This window comes from Phalacrocorax aristotelis, chromosome 3 (assembly GCF_949628215.1).
Source record: "Phalacrocorax aristotelis chromosome 3, bGulAri2.1, whole genome shotgun sequence".
Taxonomy (NCBI): Eukaryota; Metazoa; Chordata; class Aves; order Suliformes; family Phalacrocoracidae; genus Phalacrocorax; species Phalacrocorax aristotelis.
The window spans coordinates 109,626,714-109,648,064 of NC_134278.1; the positions used below are offsets into that span (position 1 = coordinate 109,626,714).

At 37.5% G+C, this 21,351-nt stretch overlaps 1 protein-coding gene across 5 annotated transcripts in view; it reads right to left on the reverse strand.

Annotated features, from left to right (window-relative positions):
* Positions 1 to 21,351, reverse strand: part of THADA (THADA armadillo repeat containing) — a 165,271-nt gene that overhangs the window by 99,003 nt on the left and 44,917 nt on the right. For all 5 annotated transcript variants that reach the window (XR_012659875.1, XM_075089031.1, XM_075089029.1 and 2 more), the window contains exons 27-28: positions 9,746 to 9,835; positions 8,222 to 8,353 (exon numbers count right to left, since the gene is read on the reverse strand). Coding sequence is in view for 4 of the 5 variants with exons in the window: in XM_075089031.1 (XP_074945132.1) it covers positions 8,222 to 8,353; positions 9,746 to 9,835 (222 nt within the window). In the remaining variant the exon portion in view is untranslated. The remainder of the gene's footprint in view (positions 1 to 8,221; positions 8,354 to 9,745; positions 9,836 to 21,351) is intronic.

Genomic DNA, 21,351 nt, shown 5'->3' on the forward strand with positions numbered 1-21,351 from the left:
TTCTCTTAACTCAAGGTCATGTAGAAGAAAAATTTTCATTCAAAACCATACCTCAAACTTGTTAATTTGTGAAAAGTTACTATGATGTTTCACAACTGCAGAATAACAGACAGAAACACACACCACTTACTATCAAAACAGTTAGGAAAAAAAACCCAGAACAAAGAATGTAGACAAACTACTTTCTGTCTCAGCAACTGTATTATTATTTTAAACTATATGACAGGGAAGTCGAATGCATAAATCAAGCCTCAGCACCTTGTGATGATTTTGAAAGCTTCAGCTGATTGTAAACAAAAATGCAACAAGAGCAATTTTCAAAACTTCTTATCAGACCCATTAAAACAACCAAAGGATCTGGGTTCTCAGAGACACTTGCAGCCATACCACCGAAAGCAGCTAGCCCATTGCCAAAGCGCCTTCCCAATACTGACTTTTCTCAAACTCAGACTGTTCTTTGTAAATAATATTGGCTTTTAAAAATATAATTACACTTGGTTTTCCCTGACCTACCTACCATCCTCTGCATAGTTAATGCATTATTTATCGCTATTTTCATGCTCCTTCCTGCAAATACTTTTGCAAAACAAGCTAGATGTTACTATTTGGCTACTTATCTTGACCACCAAAGTACTTATTGACTGGCCAATTTTAAGTATGTAAATGAATAACACAATTACTTCACCAATGTGTTGACAGTTTAGCATCCCATCGTATTTTTTACTAGATCATGTTTCAAACAATAAGTAGTATACACCGAATTTTACCCTAGGATGCCAGCCATTGGCCCTCCTCAGGAGTCTGCAATCCTGGATAAAGATACTGTTACTCTCAGTGCTCATGAACGCCTCTCTGCCAGACATCACCTTTTATTTCCCGTGAATCTGCCATCTCCCTACAGTTTGTGAATATTTTTCTAAATTGCTACAGATGATACTCTGCCAATGAAAAGTAAACAGACTGGTCAACGCAGTAAAAACTGGAGTAAGGAATCAATAATGAATACCTAGGGATTGTAATATTTCCCATCAGCTCCACCTGAACATGAAAAAAAAAAATCTGCCCACAGTTTAAGAGAAAAGGCTGAGGAATACAGCAAAGAATGTACAAGATGTGCAATGGTTCTTAGTTGATCAGAAGGTCTTGAACCGCCTACTGCCAATTAAGCACTTTGCAGTCTTCTCTAGCACTACAATTTTAACTTATAAATGGAGAAAATTACAAACTGTTTACTATTTCTTATTCAAAAATGCTAAAAAAAGTATGAAAAACTTACTAATAAACGTTTATGGTAGACCATAAGTATTTTTACAGATCAGTACTAAGCACTGTGCAATCAGGATTGCGCAGAAAATAGACTGTACGTAGAAATGGAATAATTCCAAGCCAGTCCCAACTCCCAAGAGAGGAGTTATGTTTGGAGGGGAAATGCATTCCTCACCTTCCCTCCTTCTCCCCCAGCCATGCAAACTTCCATATTAGATGTGAAGTAAGAGGGATTTAACACTACAAAATACAGTACGAATCTAAAAAAACAGTGTGTGTTTCAGAGGTGTACGTCACTCTTACTTCCAAATGCCTATGCCAGGTCATGTATTTTGGGAACCTTGCCTATAATCAAAAGGATATCTGTCTTTGTATTGCAATGACTGGTCAGCTCCATAAGCTTCCCCAGCAAGGACAGGGCATTCCAATGGGTCTGAGCCTGCTCCTAGTACCACAGGGATTCCAAATAATAAATTATTGCAGACAGTTATAATACTAAGCAGTTATACTGATCAGAGATTAGATTAAGAAGGGGAAAAAAAAAAAAAAACAACAAGACAAAGGAAAAAAACAGAGACCAAAGACTGAGAAGATGTGCGTGTGATATGGAAACCCAGGGAGATGCTTTTTATAAACAACTGTAATGAAGAGCAGCTATTTTCATACAACAATGCTGCAACACACACATGCAGTTCTTTTCATCTAATATTAAAAGGCATCCCCACAAAAGCTCTTTGCTTATCAGACCCCTGGTAAGATTCCCAGTCTTATTCCCACTGGTGCCATGCCACACTAAAATAAAGGAAAAAGAGGAGAAAGCAGAGGAAGTACACTTAGCGCAACTATTCAGCTATCTCGTTTGGCCACTAACCAGGGGATACCAGTGTTTAGCCTACAGAAAGTCAGATGCCTTCTTTCAAGTCAGATACAGCATGATATACTAAACCCACATATACAACTGTACACGTGTGAAACAAAACAAAAATCAGGGAAACTGCATTTAAACTATATAAACAGCAATTTTAACAAGATATACATGAATGACTTCAATCAAGCTCTTCTCCAACTGAAGATATCTTGTTATCAGAACTCCTTCACTCCCCTTGTCTCTTGTGCTTTTTATTCAGAGTAAGGTTTTAAACTTATTTCAAAGTCTCACAGACACTTTTGATTTTATACTTTAATTTTGTTTCTTTACTACTCCATCTTACCCCAAACCCAATTCCCACAAAGCCTATACAAGCTTTGTCACAGGGCTACAATGGAACATGGCTAGGCACCTGATAACCTGGATATATTATTTAACATAATTAAACACAACACAGAGCAATAAAACTAAGAGGCATAGCCCAACAAAGATTAATTTTTTGAAAGAGCAACCCACGTGTAAGTAACCTTATTGAACAGTGGATATTTAAATTCACACCACCTTCTAGAATATTAATACTATTATATGTCGGTCTTTTTCCTTAAGATGTTTCCTTAAGAAGTGAGCTCTCACAGATTTATAAAATTATAAGACACAACTGTGACTGATAGAGAGCCCCAGATTGGGTCAGGTGCTCTGCTTCATAATAAGCTAAAATAAACCTGGATCAATCTCACTTATTTAATACACGTTTTTTTCAAACTGCCTAAAACATAGAACTCCATGATTTGCAACATTAGTACACACAGGTTACAACAGTAAGATCATAATTTTACATATGGGTCTTTACATAATTGGATTTGTTGTTCAAAAGACGTGAACTATGCCAATAATATCTCCCTCTTACCTGTACCAAAGTAAACTGAGCAATGAAGACTAAAAGGAATATGCAAAGAATTTGTGAACATAAGTGGAAAAAGAATGGGGAGAGAAAAGAACCAGGCAAAGCTGCATCAGAATGACATTTTGCATCTTAGTAGGAAAGCATCAAAGAACGAGAGATAAATCAGTCAATGGCAAAAGACAGCACAATAATATAAATATATTACATATATCTGGCAACTGAAAACCATATTTGGGAGATACAGTATTATGCGACATCATAAGGTTGCTTACCTTACATGGGAAAAATCTTAAACATTTTACTAATCAGAAAACTATTGAAAACAATTAGCCCTTAGTGCTAGGTTCAAGCAGAGTGCAATTGAAAGCCTATTTTTAAATTTTCAGCTAATATTTTTTAAAGATAGACTGTGACTCACTTTGGCCAATAAAAACCGCAAAACAAAATTAATTAGAAAAGATAAAAATTCAAGTTTATTTCTATTAGAAATTTGTATTTTGAGTAACAGCATATTAAAAATAGCTTTCTAAGCTTGTTGGAATCTGACAATACTTAATCTCTGAACAGCACTTTGAACAGAACAATTTATGGAATCTATATGTTATACACTGAACCTCTCTGACTTCACTGCAGTGAGTCTGATCTTTTACAATGGAAGACCATATTTTGCTTTTAAACTTTAAGAAAAATCTTCTGTAACCTTCATATTAGTCTGGATTGGCATCTGTTAAGATTTAAGAAAGATTTAACTCTAAGTCAAGAAAACTCAGTGTATTTACCTACTGAATAAAACCAACGGCACCACATTACATGTGGGTACTAAAGACTCATGGGAAATCATGGCCCCTGGAATTTTTTTTGCTTTTCCCCCGGAGTTTGAAGGAACCTGGGGCCAACAGTCTGCATCACTTCCTGCAGAGGGACAGACTCACAAATGTAATTCTCTGCTAAGAAACGTAAGAAGGTGAGAGTCACATAACGCATCCAAAGGAAGTCCACCAAATCCCTAGGGTAACAGATCTTTAGATTTAGAGAGTCTGGTCTAACGTCTTTGAAAAGGCCCAAGAAAATAAAGTTTAGTGAAGGAATCTCAGCCTGGCCCCACAGGCAACCAGCATGTCAGGACAGCAGGCCCCACAGCGCTGCATGAGGACACGATTCACAGGAACCCGCTGGGACGCCACGCTGGTGCTTGTGGAGGGCTCCCGTGCAGCAGGCGGGCATCACCTGTGTCATGGCACTGCTGTGGGAAAGGGATCACAGGGGGGTACTCCTGACATCTCACGCTGCTTCACCCAATTGATTTATAAGAAGTTTAGCAAGCTGACTTTGCCAGCAGCCTATTAGGAGGTTTCAGATAGCCAGTTCTGACAAGCAAGCTGTGAAAGCAGTAACTTCCAAGAAAAAGTGTACCAATAAAAAAAGTCACGGTATGACTAGATCAATGTAAACCCACACACCCTCTAGCAATGCATGCAGCCCACTTAAACAACGGATCTATTTGAGCTTTCCTGCTGCAGCTGCTACGATAGCATTTGAGCTGCCAGTTTGTTCACAGCTGATGTGGACTTCCCCTCTCCTTCTCTAAGCGCTCTTTAGGAAAAATTTAGGGTAACAGGGCAGCTGACAACTCTGCATCCTACAGAAGATTCTTCCTCACCACACACAATTTTGTTTTCCTTGCATCTCAGTGTCTGTCATTAACTAAAAGTCGCAGTTGTTTTCCTTGTATCTTAATGACAAGCTCACTCAAGTGCAGAAAGAAAACAGCACCAAAGCAGTTTGGGATGGTGGATGGCGGCGAGCAGGAGGGGGAAGAAAACAGCTGTAGAGGACTAGTGCTTCCCACTGCCACCTACCCTGGTCCCCAACCAAAAACAGCATCAGGGGATTTTGGAATTCAGCTCCTGCATTTTACAGAAGGATGCAAGTTACAAAATTCTGCACAAGAAAATAGTGTCTATTTCACAACTGTGTTAATTTCGTGGGAAGTTGTTCACATTTCTATTTAAATTGTCCTCAGACAGTGAGTTACTTCAATGACTTGCAATATAACATACCTAGAAGCAACACTGCTTTGAAATCTATCTTTGACAAAGTTTTGAAGGGGAAATTTCACTAAGAATTAAAATCAGTTTTGTCAAGTGGAAGACAAGGCACATATACCCAAAGAGTTAAAAAAAACCACAACAACTTATATTGTCTGACATTTTAAAGCTGTTTTTTTTTAAACTTAGAAGAATAAAGAGTCACACTCTTAAATAGGGCTAGACTTCAATTAGTGAAAAGTATCCCAAGTCAATATAGCAATACCCGTTTTACTCCTTCAGAGCATTCAGCCCAGAACATTTAACACTAAACAAACACTCTGTCAATGCCATGGTACAACAGGACATAAGGTAACTCAAATTTAAATCATTCTGAAGAGATTACAGGTCTTTGAAAGTGGGAGGGGGAGGCGAAAGGGAGGTTATGTTTTTGCTTCATACTTAAAACATTACCTCCCGATTACCTCCCTTGTTAATCAAAAACATTCTGTACATTCCTTCATCTTAGAAAGTAACCATTAAAGCAGACCTATCTAGCTCTTACAAAAAAAAAAAAGTGAGGTAAGCTGTGAATCAAAATGTTCCCTTCCAAATAAAACATCTGCAAGGGGAAAGGGGGGAAAAATAACTTTTAATAGAACTGCAGATAGGTAATCAAATGCGCTAGTTCAACAGGGAGTAGCAAGTATGCACACAGAGATTGAGATTTCTCCTTGTAGCATTTAATCCTACTCATATTGTGCAATTCATCTCAGCACGGTCACAGCAACCACAGCTCCACTCCCACTAGATGGAAAATTCCACTCGGGCTTAAGTGAAACTCTTCAAAAGCCCAATTTGAATTCTTCCTGCTAAACCCAGTGTTCAGAGAACTGCTCATTTGCTTGCAAATGCAATAAGTGTTCTGTTCATCCTCTCAGAGCAACAAATGAATGCCACTTCATTGTGGGTTGAGCCCTGGAAAGAGTCTGAAGATCAGTTGTGTTATATTCACCCTTCCTCTCTCCCTACTGCATAAGCAATATCTTTCCTTGACAGTGGTACAGCAGTAGAAATGTAAAAAACTCACAGTAAAAATATGGCAATTAATTGTTATAACTGCATTGGGATACCATGTAATTATATGTATACATAGATGTTACATAATACAATACCACATTAACAATTCAAAGGAGCATAAATACAATTTAATGGCTTAATGCATAGGGCCTTTGGCACCAGGCCTTCTCTTTGATCCTAAGTTACTTCACGACAATCTTCATTACCACCTTCTAAAGAACAACGAAATGAACAGGAAAGAATTCTATTTTAGTTCATCTGTTCCTGTAGAATGGAAAATAGGAAGGGAAACAGAAGGGAAAACAGCAACATATTTACCTTACCCAGGTAAATCACCCCTATATATTCCAACTAATGCAGCCAGAGTGAACTGAAAACAATCATGGCATTCACAGAACAAGGGCATAAGAGCTGTACACAGAAATACAGCCAGTAACAGCACACTCAGCTATATCATAAATACATGCATTTCCCCCTGCAGAATCCTTGGTATTGTCCCCTGGGAACCACAAAAAATGCCAATGCTTTGCTAAGTAACCCATCAGAAAATGCATGTCTGTACACCCATGTACACTTTTCTGTCTAAAATATGTAAGAATTTTATTCCAGCGTTATACCTGTAGCCACAGCACTTATTGCCAAATTCAGCGGAAAAAGAACACAGAAAACATCTTTATCTGTCACACCACTCCTCTTTAGCAGCACAGTTAAAGGAAGGTAGGTCCAATGATACAGGTCCCTCAAATGTTTCAGGTTCTTCTTTTCAAGATTTTATTGGGGTTTTCTCCCACATCTTCTGAATGGATTTAAATAACCTCAAGAGAATAAGCTAATTAAGTGTGAATGGTTATTTTGCTGGTATATGTACCTTGGCAAAAGTAGTGGTCATAATACAGACAAAAACCAAAAGCTGTAACCAAAAGCTTACCAAAAGTTAACCTATTACCAATATCAGAAAATATGCTGAAACTTTATATTAAAAATGAAAATAATAAATAAATAAGCATTCTCCGGTGTATTAACAGAAGCATAAAAACACAGCTAATGATGTAACCAACAAAGAGTTTTAAATATTTCCCAAAAAGCATTTAAGATTCAAATACAGCAGAAATCCAAACATTTTCAATTAAATACAGTGCATACAGGAACTCTTACTACAGGTTTTTTCCCTTTAAGAAAGAATGGTATGTTATTATTCATTCTTGAAAATTCCAAAAAACATGGGAAGAAGGAAGATACACATCACATCTGCTGTGAAGAATAAGTAGACAGAACTATTATTGTTTTCTAACAAACAGTAGTTTAAAATAAAAATTGGAAGAACTTAAGATAACAACTTTATCTTGTTTCACTACTAAAGGAGCAAGATTATGTACGGAACTTTCTCACCCTATTGCTCTGAAGCTTTCACACAGATAGCAAGACTTCCTCTCAAATACTGATTATGCTCGTTTCTCCTCACCCACCACCGCTCTGTTCCCTTATCAGGCTCCCCATCCCACACCATTGGCATAGAGAATAGCAAAACTATCTGCTGAATATCTTGATGTGACCACCATAAAAATGAAAAAGTTACACTGTATAAAAACTTGAAGAGTCATCTCAGAAATAGAGTAGATATAGCGGTGTATGTATATATTATAGGTATGTATGGATATGAAGATACATATACACACACATCTACAAGTCTATACGCTAGTCATTACATTTATGTGTTACGAACAACCATACTGCAGGACTGAAAAAACCATCAGAAGTTTGTACAGTAAATCTTGCATTGCTCAAGTCAGTGCAGCTCGTCAGTTTTTGCCTACCCTCTCTGTGGCAGCAATCATGCTGTACAGCATTTGCAGACTAACATTTACAAACAAGTCATACAATGGCTTGCATGAACTGCAATTCTTTCTAACCCTCCAAAACAAGCATTAATAATATAGGGGAGGCCAACCAATGAATATCAGTTTTTCCTTTAAAAATTAAAGCTGAAGAGAAGCTTAAAAAGGCATTTTATTAAAAAATCCAAAGATTCAAGAAAGAACTCCCATCACATGAAAAACCACCACAAAATCACCTTACCTTATAACGAATGGAACAAACGGTGCCATGCTGAGTGCTGAGTAAGTGCCATCCATCGGAGATGGATACAGCCTTCCCAGGATTAAAAGCAAAAGGAACAAGCTTGGATGGATTTTCAACTCTTCAGCTTCACTAAATAAAAAAAGTGATAAGAAGCATTTGGTGAAAAAAAAAAGCATCCTCCTTCATGCCAGTCTTGAGACTCTTCCACACATAATACCCTTCTGCATTTCTGGTTCAAGGAGGTGTGATAGGCTGATCATTGCAAGAAAGTGCAAAGCCTGCTGAGATCAAACATGGCATCCGGTTTCCTGTGGCACCACTGGGGACCCCTGTATGAAGGCACTTAAGGCTGTGCTGCCCTCACGTGCCTACATTATCCCAAGCCTGCTTTACTCCTAATAATGGTGAGCTGCCTTTGCTTTTAAACAATATTAAAATGCAGCACGCATAATGTTTCTCTCGGAACTGAGAAACTGAGAAAGCTCAGTTACAGAAAGATGGTTAAAAAAAGTCTTTTTTTCAGTTTGGAAGGAAATTTGTATTTAGTGAATACCAGGTTTTATGAAAGAATAGTTGTCATTGTCACCAATGAATGAATGGTTCATACTGTAAAAACCACCAGAAATCCAAGTCAAAATCAACACTTCTTGATTAATAATAAGATAAAAGCCTTAATCTGCATTGAAAAAAAAGCACTCAAGGCCAACATTTCAGGCAGCAGCTTTGCATCATTTTCAGGTTGAAGACTTCCCAAAATTTTCCAGTGATGACACTGTCACCCTTCAAAATGTCAGGTAAAGCAGACTGCTGCGCAGAATACATACACACTCTTAGCGAGGAGACTGAAAAACATGCAACGACTGGTGAAGCTCCTGCTCCCAAGTATCCACCTCAGGCCCATTAAACAGACAGCTGAACCTCGCCCGTAAATCAGCTGCTGAACTTCCACAGTTTATACCATAGCATTTTAAGAAAAAAACAAAGCCAGCATTGGTTTACTTTAAAAGTTCATGAACCTGGGGTAACAGCATCAGTGTCATCCCAAACAATATCATCCGCATTGATCAAATCGGAGCTCCCAGCCACCATTTGTGGAGTCCTTAAAAAGAGATTAAGGACCTTCCCCAGAGTCAGTGTGTCACAGGCTGGAAAGTGTTCGTTTAGGGTTACACGAGGCCTATAACCCTGTACCACTTAAACCTGTTACGAAGTCTCATCACTAAACATGAGACAGTGATACACCAAGTTTCTGTCTTTCCCTGAAAAATATACGTTCTTTAACATCTGATCCCAGGAATGCAGCAACTACTAATTACAGTAGTTCATACTCCAGAGACCTACTGTAACGTGCAAAACTTACAGGAAAAAAGCCTTAGCAAACGACACTAGTAGAAGGATATTGTCACTGATGAAAAGAACAGCATTAGGGTATATGTGACAACTCAGTTTAACCTTTTCTGGTTCAACCCTTTCCGGTTTGAAGCACTTTATATTTCAAAGCTTTCTCAGACACTGCCTTACCTGTTCAAGGTATTGGTTACGACCTCCAACTGCTTGAGAAGGAAAGGATAAAGACTTGGAAACCGAGAGAAAAACTCCCTTCCTGTCATTCTGCAGAAGGGAATGAAGAAGAGTTGCAATTAGCATTCTTCAGTAATTACTTGCACTCAAAATAGCAGTTCACTTGTTGGATTTCTGATGCTACAGTGAAGTCAGAGAACCAGAAGAACCATGCACACACGATGAACTCCTTTCAAACAAGGCACAATGTTTTCATTAAAAACGATGATACAGCATAGTTTACGCCAAGTTAAGTAACTCTGTATGCGTGCATACTAACACTGCCAGCTAAACTGGTCAGGCCTTTTTGGGAAAAAAGGGTCTTAGCTTCTTAATCACACTAAAAAGGAAAGATACAGCAGCTTAAATTCTGGCACCATTTTAACAACATTCTGGTTGAACAGGAGAAGACTACACTTGCTTTAATAGGGGTCATGTACTAAATAGCTAATAAAACATATTTAATAGACATGTACTAACAGATGCTCATATTTAACTGACACTGTAAAGCATCTCAGAAGAGTAACTTAAGAGAAGATCTGTAAAACAGAGCAGCAGAAGCATCTGACTTTCCATTAGCCCTCTTTACACAGAGCTGCTTCCAGCACATGACAGCAGTGGCACTTCCAGGCCATGCTTTTCACTTGCATAGATGGAGTAACCACATTCAAAACAGAGCAATGTACCAATACCTACTGAACTCATCCCTAGCCAGAATTAATAAGGCAGCATAGTTCAAGCCACAACAGCAAATCAATCCAAGCTAAGGAGAGATAAGTAGAAATCTCCTGTATTTATTTGTTTAATAATCTTTTGACCAGATAAAGGATGTCTTCATGATTTATAGGAAACCATTTAACATTGCCTAAGCAAGAACCACTTAAATGTTACAGTGGGGAGGTTCTAATTAGACATATGTGCTATGCAGATAAAACAGACTACCTTTAAAAGTAAGTAAATAAAAGGCCATCCATATAGAAGAAAACCAACTGCAGAGTTTGCTTGCCACATGATCAACAAAGATAAATAAGTACATGTTAGCACGACTCCCATGCAAAGCTTCCAACAAGCAGACAGATCCAGGTCTAGAAAAATAACATGGTGAGATGGCAAGATTGGATGCGCAGAAATGTAAGCACACACACACAAAAAAATCACGAAAGAGTAAATTGGCACGTGGCAAGCATCAGCACAGCTTCTTCCAGCACTCAGCTAACATAACATGCCTTAGCCACAGGCCACAGAATAAACACAGCAATACCAGACCGCTAGATGGAAACAAATGTTCAAAGAGGTACAGGAAGCTTTCTCTAGGCACGTAAGAATGGTACGATGAACTGCTAAAAGCATGATCAAGGATTCTGCAGTAGCTGGTATATCTACAAAAAGGATTTCAGTTAACAAATTTAGATGGAAGCATTTGAACTGTGAATGAATATAAATCGAAGCACTAATGAGGATAGTTTAAAAACCCCAGTACTGATAATCACTGGTTATTTAAGTAGAAAACACCCATGTAATTTCTTTTAACACATGATGTAGCTAACTGGAGATGCAAAGCCAGAGATAGCACAAAACATTAGATCTAAGTGAGTCTATCAAGTCAAACAGCCCATCTTACTGAGTTTTCATATGTAAAACATTAAGAAGCTGGTTTGGGATTTTGGTTTTTTTTTTTTTCTCTGTGTGTGTGGGGTTTTGTTGGTTGGTTGGGGTTTTTTTGGTTGTTGTTTTTTTTTTTTTTTAATCAATCCACACCTCCACCTCTTGTACCACAGAGTGCATCAAGCAAAAGCAGAATGGGAGTTAAGTTTCCTTTGCAAGGCATGACCACTGGTTAGAGGCTCAAGAGAGGACTATATGCAAGTAGCATCTCACACAACAAGTATTTTTAACAGGCCCATTGTTACCATCTTAAAAAAATCAGTAGCCAAGTTTGAATCAATACTAAATAATCAAATTGACCATGCTTACAGAAACTTGAAATTCTTTGTACTTAGTGTGATTTCATGAATCTTTTTGACAGGGAAAGAAAACAATAACTACTGAAGTGGGTAACTTATATAACCTCCCACTTCGTTTACTGCTCCACAGGTTACATGAGGGGAGAAGGCAGTCTAATCAAAGCCATTAATCAGCAGTATATGCAAAGATGACCGAAGGTACTTCCAGAAAAAGAGACATAACTGTCTAAGCAGACTGTTGTCAAGGGATGATTTTAAAGGGTCTCCAGTTCAGAGAGGAAACAAAGATTACACATTAACAGAAGTGCTGCAAAATGAAGAGGCATTCTCAAAAATACAGGGCACAGATTTAAGTGTAAATCCACTACACCTGGGGATGTCAAGGCAGGGAGATGTGCAACTGGAGAACGTGCAGAAAGCAAAACAGCTAGATAGAGTAAAACACGGAGGTATTTCGTTGTTTCATTTTTGATTACTAACCATGCTTGTTGCTCCTGGAAACACATACGCATTATTAAACATGCACAAATATTTGCGTACAGTAACTGAGAGTGGAACAACAGACAAATGCAATGGCTCTGCTTTTCAAAAATGTTCATGGCACTAAGCCACATATTTTCTATTAATTTCACCAAAAACTATACTGCTTTGAAAAATGAATACCAACACTTTAAGATTTGGCTCATGCATGTAAGTGATACAGAGACTCACGCATGCGCATACACACACAAATGTGAGTCAGGCTTTGTAATTAATAAGCTGTCCATATCTTTAGAAGAAGAAAAGTCCTTGACATACCTATAAAGGACTATATCAACTAAATGTGGACAAAAGCAATTAAAAAAAGAAAACTGCTAACACTTTTCATAGAACAAACTTTTTCTTCCTTTTCCAAAATATGTCTGACAAGGAATGGTAGGCTTAAATTAAAAATATAAATAACTATCTTTCCGTTAGTCACTGACACAGTTCAAACACAGATTTTTGGCAATGTAGCTACCATAATTAAACCCTTAAACCCAACATTTTGCAGATCACAGGATTTTACATCTACTCACCCTAAAACACGTTTATAAGAAGTAACTGGGAAGAGCCTTAAGACACTAGTATTTTTAACCCACGTCCAGCTGAAATTATTTTTTATACTGCTGCAGAACTCATCTTTGACGGTACGGTCAACCACAGGCTTTGTAACAGTATTTTCTTTTTTCCTGTTAGTAATGCAATCCAGAATTTCGAATGGGATTACTGAGACTTAAACAACCGACTAGTGGAGGAAGTGGAAGGTTATTTACTGAAATAGGAAGTACAGTAATGAAACAGAGAAGTTACCAGTGGGCTGACAATGCTTACAATAAAATCCCTTTCCCCAATGTAAAATGTCATTTCAGTATATAATTAAAATGATGCTAATGTCACAAGGTTGAGAGATAAACTAACGGAAGCACTCGCATCCTAAATTCACTTGTAGAAATAATTTGTAACACCATATACATGCAAAATACTGTGGTACATAAAGAGGAAGATGGAATATTTACACCTCAGAGACTTCAGTCTAGCAAAGCCAATGCTTCATCATATGCAAGCAATTCTGCAGAAAAGCCAGACGACTAAATTAGACTACAACCGATCACAAAAGGTTCAGTTTTGATGACTAGAGACAGCAGTCATGTCTAGCACTTTTCAGAAGAAAGACTGATGAAGAGTGTTTATGTAGAAAGGGAGACATACTTGAGTTTGTTTCCCATTTTCACTCAGGTTTCCTACCCGAAGATATGTTCCATTAACAAAAAACAGTCATACAGAGGTATCCTCTGTACCGTGCCACACAGAATCAAGCCACACCCACCACTCCTAACTATTCTCTGCATGCCCTTGAGTCAAACACTTCCCCACTTTTATATTCTCCAGAGTCTAAGAGGGAAAGAAGGTTGTGATGACAGAAAGAAAGATATTTCACAGAACATAGAGTTCATATAAATCATCAAGAAGTTGCTCTGAAGGTGTGTGAAGGCTACAGAGGACAGAATTTAATTCCTAGCAGTAAGCATTTGGAAGGCAACAGTGAACCACAGCTAAGTTACCAAAAATCAACAACTAGCTGTAGCAGTAAAAATTAACAAAACAAAAAAAACCCAAAAGAAAAAAAAAAAAAGACATAAATGAAAGCAGACTGTAAATCTATAAAATTTTAAGGAAAAGTCTATTTTAAGCATGAACAAGAATATCGTTTACAGTGTTGATAATGCTTCTTTAGGAAAAATGCAAGCAACAGATCTACTTTGAAATAACATAAACCAGAAGCCCTTATAATACTCTTGATTGTCAGCAGTTCTTCTATTCATTTAGCACTGATTCTTTGGCTTTATCACTTTTCAGAGCAGAACCTGAGATGGCTTAAAGTAAGCTAAAGATCATGCACTCAAGTTTTCATTTAATCTGCTTTGCTTGTGAAGACATTGAGTTTCAAACTCATAGAACCAAATTCATAAATGCTGCTGAAAACTGTGACATCTCCAGTCATGATACATTATGTCTGCCTGAATAGCAACTTGATGCTGCATAAAGGGAGTGTTAGCACCTATGTTTATATAACTACTGTCTTTCCAAATAAATATTCCATCTTTATGCATAATGACTGAATTATTTAACTGCATTTAAAAAACACATTTAAGAATATAACCATAGATGTTTCGGTGTTCTTTTTTTTAAGCTGTCCTGTACACTTAAGAGAATATTCTAGGACATTAAAATTCTGCTGTGACACTGGGGCACACGTATCATTTTACTGTGACATGTCAAAGATTACCTGCTTCTGTTCTTTCATTTATTTTTCTGAAGAACTGAAGGCTTTATAACCTTGTGTGCTGGTAAAGACAAAAGCTAATTCAGATATGCTCGAAGAATTAAATGAATTTTTTTCTCCTTAAATAGCACTAAAGAATATGACAATCAGCTGCATCTCAAGACAGAACAACTAACAGTAAGAAAACAGAAATTATCCTAACTGAAGGAGAAGCAAAACTCACAGAATTTACCACATTCAACTCAAAGGATAATTTCTCATCTTGGATTTTAGAACATAGCAAGACAGCATAATAACTAGGGAAGCAAATATGTAACATTTTAAATTAATCAAAAGTGCTGGTAGGGAGAACAATTCAGAAAACTACAGACCTTTATCCTGGCCTCAATAATATAGAGAAATTTAGGGAAAAAAAACTTGAAGAAAAGAACAGTTACAGATAAGGGAATAAGGTAAGATGGAATGAAGTGCAATATGCAAAAGTGTTAGAAACTAAATTGTGCCAACCTAACCCATACCTTATCCAAGAATGGTGAAGATATTTCCGGACAAAGGAAATAAAACAGTTCTAGTCACACAAGTCTCCTGAACGTTATTTGAACAAACTAAATGTTTGAAATATGCAGATTTTTTTTACCCAAAATTTGCTTCAAAGTAAAAAGCAGGGTAGCTCCAGCTCAGAGCAGAGATCTAGTTTTCATATGCTTCCTTCACAGCTAAAAACCCCATGTGTCTCTCTGAGACACGGAACAGCAGGAAGCAGACAACATCCTGCAATGTAGTCTGAGGAATATCTACACGAGGTCCACCGTGAAACTACAGTTTTGTTTCAACAGATTAAACTCTAACGTAATCTCTGTAAGTGACAGTAAAATATTTTACACACTGCAATTAGGGTATGCTATTAGATAAAATGGGTAAATTAGAGCGGGAACAGGACTTAAAAAAAGACACAGAAAGAACATGTTTCAAGTCAGTTATTGGTGGAGCTAACTGATTGTTGGTACCAATATTATTATTAGTTTAATCAAAGACCACAGTAAGAGAGTTAGGAGTGCGCTAATGAAAATCCATCGATGAAAGAAAAATTATGAGGCATTGTCTGTAGAGAGGGAAGATTAAAACACTATGAAACAAAACTGGCTATCTTGAGGACCTGAAAACTAGAAGGACATGAAATTAATGGCAGATAAAGAGACTGCCTATATGAGGACTAATTAAAAAATATGTTACAACTTAGGAGCTCATCAGCAGGAAAGAGCAAAAGGATCCAAGCATATTAGTTGGTACCTTGGATCTCTCATCAAGAGGACAAAGACAAAGGACAAACGTGATTCTGCAACATGTCAACCCTGATATAATCAGTACAGACAAGGAAGTATGAACACTGCTTCCAACAATCGGGTAGGGCGTAAGCTGGAACAAATCCCAGCTAACTTCCAGTTAAGAGAGACACTTAAAAAAAGTTGCTCACATGACCAAGGGAATAGAAAGCAAATTTGCTGAGAGGAGATTTCAAAACCTCAACTTGTTTTGTCTGGCAAAATTAACACAGACGGGATATATGACTGGCATCCACAAATACCTCAAGGGAAGCATCAAGAGGGAAAATAATTATTTAAAATAAAGGACAATGCTGGCGTAAGAACAAATGAGTATTAAACAGCCATGAATAAATATACATTGCAAGTTAAGTTTCTAATGATCAAAGCAGCAAGATTCTTGAGAAGTTTTACTTGGGAAGGCGGCATGCAGGGAGTCTTCCTGCAGAAATAGTGGGAAAAAGCAAATTGTTTTTAAGATGCAACTTGATCAGTTTACAAAAGTGACAGCATAGCAAGCTTGTTTATGGAAAGAACTGAGTCAGTGTACCAGCAGGACCCCTTACTACTGTATGCTCCTGTGATTTTGTGACATGCTGATCTGGATGGAAATTCCAACCCTTTCTTAAAGTTAAACACATGTAGCTCAACTGGTGCTGAACTGTTGCTGATAAGAATTATATAAAGATTAGCAACCGGTAATTTTCAAATCTCACCCTTTGTGTCATCAGACTAAGGCTGTATGCAAGCAGATTCCAAAATGCACACTGGACAAGTACAGAAAATTTCCTAGAACTTCCTTTCAGAAGTTTCAGGCACTCAGTGATCACCCTTAAAAACCTGCTTGTATTTTACTCCTTTTTAACCAAAATTGAAGTCTGCAGTGTGTTTCTGAAAGGGTGAACAGGTGCCTCACACCTTCTTAAAAAACAAAAGCCTCCAAACAAATTTCACGTTTCACTTGAGAGAAAAGAAGCAGAATCTTAAACTTATCTTAACATGACCCCATTATGGTCAGCTCAAGGAGCTCACCTACAAATTCCAGGGCAAGCACCATAACTGCAGTTTGGGAAGACAGTGGACACACTGCTGAAAGGCTCCAAACTTGCCAAGTTTCAGAGTTTCATGTCCATAAAGTAGTAACTGACAGAGAAACCAAACTGAAGAGACTTGTCCATAAATGCACAGAGAGTCCAAGTGTCTGGTAAGCATTCAAATAGATGAAATTCAAACAGATTTGTAGCAATTGATAAAACAGTTCTCATAATTTTAAAATCATTCTGGGAATCTGTTCTTTCTTATTTCTTAGGGAAAACACTTAAGCTACTTCTTTATTAAGGCAGAGAACTTTAAAATGGACTAGAAAATGCTTTACTCGTCAAACAGGTTCAGCTTCATTCAGCTTTCTCATTTGGAAGCTGAGAGAATACAGCTTGGATAAACAAAGCATTTAGGCTGGACCACCAGGCCCACAGGGTACCACTGTTTCAGTGATTGGCTGTTGGCTGGTAATATTCCATGGGTCAATCCTGGGGCCCCTACATCCCACAACATTTTTATCAGCAACTTGGTTCATGAGATAGAAGCACCCTCTGCAGATCTCTGGACAACAATGAATTAGGGTGAGTGGATGAAACACCAAACAGGAGAAGTTAGGTCTAGACAGACCTTGGGAAACTTGAGGCTTGGGCCAACAGAAACCTCATGCAGTTCAACAAGGAGGAACACAAAATTTTGCACCTGGGCTGAATAACCCTGAGCATCAACACAGGCTGAAAACCAACTGGCTCAGTAACAGCCCCACAGGAAAGAACCTGGGGGTTAGAGTGGATGCCAAGCTCAGTATGAGCCAACATCACGTCCTCACTGCAAACAGGGCGAACCACATACGGGACTATGTTCTTCAGGATGAATGTGGCAGCAGATCAAGGGAAGTTATTACCCTCCTCTACTTGGCACAGTGAGGCTGTACATGGAATCTTCCATCCAGTTTTGGGTTGCCAGGTTCAGAAGAGGTTAGGAGAAACAGGAGAGGGTCCAGCAAACAGTTGCTCAGATGGACAGGGCCTAGAGTACATGCCCTGTGAGAATAAGCTGAAGGAGCCAGGTTTATTCTATTTGACAAAGAGGAGGTCCAGGGAAGATCCAACAGCACCCTACAACCACTTGAAGGAATCAAAGATTAGAGAGCTAAACTTCTTGCAGTAGTTGCAGATGGTACAGAAAGGACCAATGGTCACAAATCATAGCTTGGGAGTTTCAGTTTGGGCAACAGGAAAAAAGGGGAATGAAACGTTAGAACATGTTACTCAAGAGTGGTTGTGAAATCTCCATCCTTGGAGGTTTTTAACTCATCCAAAGCCACTGCTGACATGATCTCGTGTTGCTAACAGTCATACTTTGAATGGGAATCAAGGAAACAGGATAAAGAAATTCCTTTTTACAGTTTCTATGATTCCACTTAGCTACCTCCCAGCCCAGCAGCATGGTTTTAACCTTGCCTTCTTAACCGATCAGTGTTTTTCTTGTCTTCCTGTATTTGTTGGCCATCACTAGCTACTGCAATTACAGTATACAATAGCTCCCGCTAAGAACAACAGAAGTCTTGAGATTTACACAGTTTTTAGTAACTTAAGTCTTCAAGATCAGCACAAAGTGTTATTTTTGCCACAATGTACACTACTATTTAAAATATTAGCTTGATGCAAAATAAAAATAACACTTAAAATGTTGTTTAATTCAGAAATAGTATAGATTTATGAAAGCTTTTGATCAGCAGTCCCTCTGGATGACCACCAGATAATCATCAATATCCTTACTAAGAGACTGAGACAATAGCAACAGGCAAGTTCCTTTAGAAATAAAGATTACATATCAATTTTAACAGTTTGCTTCAGATAATTTTGTTTTTAAAATCATACCTAAAAGTTAAATTCCTGAAATCTCATCCTGTCCCAGGACTCATGACACGCTGCTTTCCAACAAACATTTCACATGCATACGAGAAGTTTAGTGCCCCCATAGAAGACAAAATGGCCATGCATTTTTGGGGGAGGCTTCAAAAGCCACAATGAAGCCTGGGAAAAACAACTGTTAAAAAACCAGTGCAATCCATCAGCTAATAAGCCCAAGAGCAAGGATATAATAGACTATTGCATACTTGTTTTTCTAGATCTGACACGATACAGGACACCTCTTCAGTGACAAGGGACAAATTTTCTAGAACCACGTCAAGTCAGTTACAAAAAACAATTCAGATTTCATTTTGACCCCACACAAAATGAAAACACTATGAAGAGGAAAGCAGAATCATTATAAAGACGTGGGGTTTGCACCTTCAGTAAAGATGTGGTGACTTTGCACCTTCAATAAACCTAACATTTGTTTTGTTAGGAATTAGAAAATACTTAAATCCCAGAACAATAAGCAAAATAGTTTAAGTTCACTGACTTGAAAAAACATTCTTTTATGCTACACAGCCCTAAAATAAATACTTAAAAGGAACTAAGAATATGCCACTATATCTTGGTTTTCATTTTCCTTCAGACAGAAGTGCTAGAATAAACATTCTTATTAGTTTACGTTGCTGTGTTCTTATGAGGTTAATAACTGAACTGTCAATCAAGGCCTGTATAAATACAGTAGTTAAATGCCTTCTGCTTTAAAAGCACTTTTATTTACAAGAGAGCTAGCCAAGATTTCCAAAGGACTGCATGGTCTGGTTTGCTTTGATCTCTTTTAAGAACAAGTTTCTTTATACCTCTTGTTTTGCTATTTATTATACTCTCTGTGTAATCAGGTACGGAAAGAGCACCTGCGCAGAACAAATACTTCAGGAAAACTGTGACTTAGAGAAATAATTATGCAACACACAGTTCACTAAAATAACTTGTGAAGTCCTTTTCCAAGAGCACTTCTGTTGCTATACTAGCATGAGAAGTAAGCGTACAATGGGCTTAGAATAAAAATAGGGGAACATCACTTTAACCCAACATCTCATATATAAACTGGTACCTATATCAACACACTGATCAACACTCAACTTTGATACACACACACAAAGGTGTCTGTATATATGCATGTATACATAACTATATATAAAACATAGTTTAAAATAAAACCATACTTTACATATATAAAATGATTAACACTTTTTTAGACAGTTGAACTGTGCATATGCATGAGTGTGCATGTGCGTATATGTATGTATACACACGCATAAACAAAATTAAGAGATATGTGTATATCTCTAGAAAGTCTCCAAGTACTCTGTTCAACCACTGCCTATGTAATTATTATCTTTAATCTCTTGCCACAAATTTAGCATTGTGAAATTTACCTCCAAACAACCCACACACTTTGACTGTGAGTATTCTGTGAAGAGTAACTGCTTTTTGCTTAGTGTGATGAAGTTAATGAATAAGGGATGTGTACATTATGCATGGAACAAAACAGAATAATTATATCAATTCATATTAATGAAAACTTTTAGCACTACAGCAGAAACTAAAATATCTACTCATGTCGTTAGGTTTACAGCAATTCTTGCTCCATTGAACTCATTTTCCTCACTCGGTAGAAACAAATATTAACATTATGCCCCTAATTTATTTAAAATACATTAACGGACTGAAGTAACCTCAGGCCAGCACATATTTTTAGCACGTTTCACTTTGGGTAAGCTTTCATTCAGGTAACTTTACCATCTTCGTCTTTCTACTTTCTGGCTCTGACTTAAAACAGCGTGTTACAAAGATCTCCCTGTTCAGGACAGCACAGGCACACATTTGCACACCAGTGCTTTAAGTGTGTGTTTAGGCCCCAAAGATTTGACTGCATTTATGTGGGCTAATGTTTTTCTGACTCTATATATACAAGATAAAATCTTGAAGTAAAAATGGTTCTGTAGATTTTAGGCATTTCAGATAGATACAGACATTATGTTCTGAAAATCAGCAGAAATCATATAGACACAGAGCATCCTCAAATTCAAGGAGAACGGCCCATATTTTCTGCTCTAGGGGTTTTAAGATAGTTTTAGATTAGACTTGTAAAAAAACAGGATAACTGAAGTAGTATCAGAGAGGGAAACAGATTCCTTTAGGAACTTGTTTTCAGTTTGTGTCTATTTCTGCACAAAACTTTCATAAATTTTACTTTCAGTTGAGGAGTTAATAGCAGCTTATCATCATTATTCCTATTATAAAGGCACTGAGAAATAGGAAGCCTGTTCAAAATTAGGTTTAAACAAGCTTATTATTATTGAACTATTAATCAGTAAAAGCTGTAACAGTTATCTGAGTCAGCCTGAACTTTGACATGTTTTCTTGAGATAGTTCTGAGATTAAATCTTCTAAATCTGTCAAAGTCAACTAAATTAAAAAAAAAAAAGCCAGAGCATTAAAAACAAAAAAGTTGAGCAAAATAAGTGTGGTTTTGGCAGACAGAAGGGGGAGGGATTTCTTTTGAACAAAA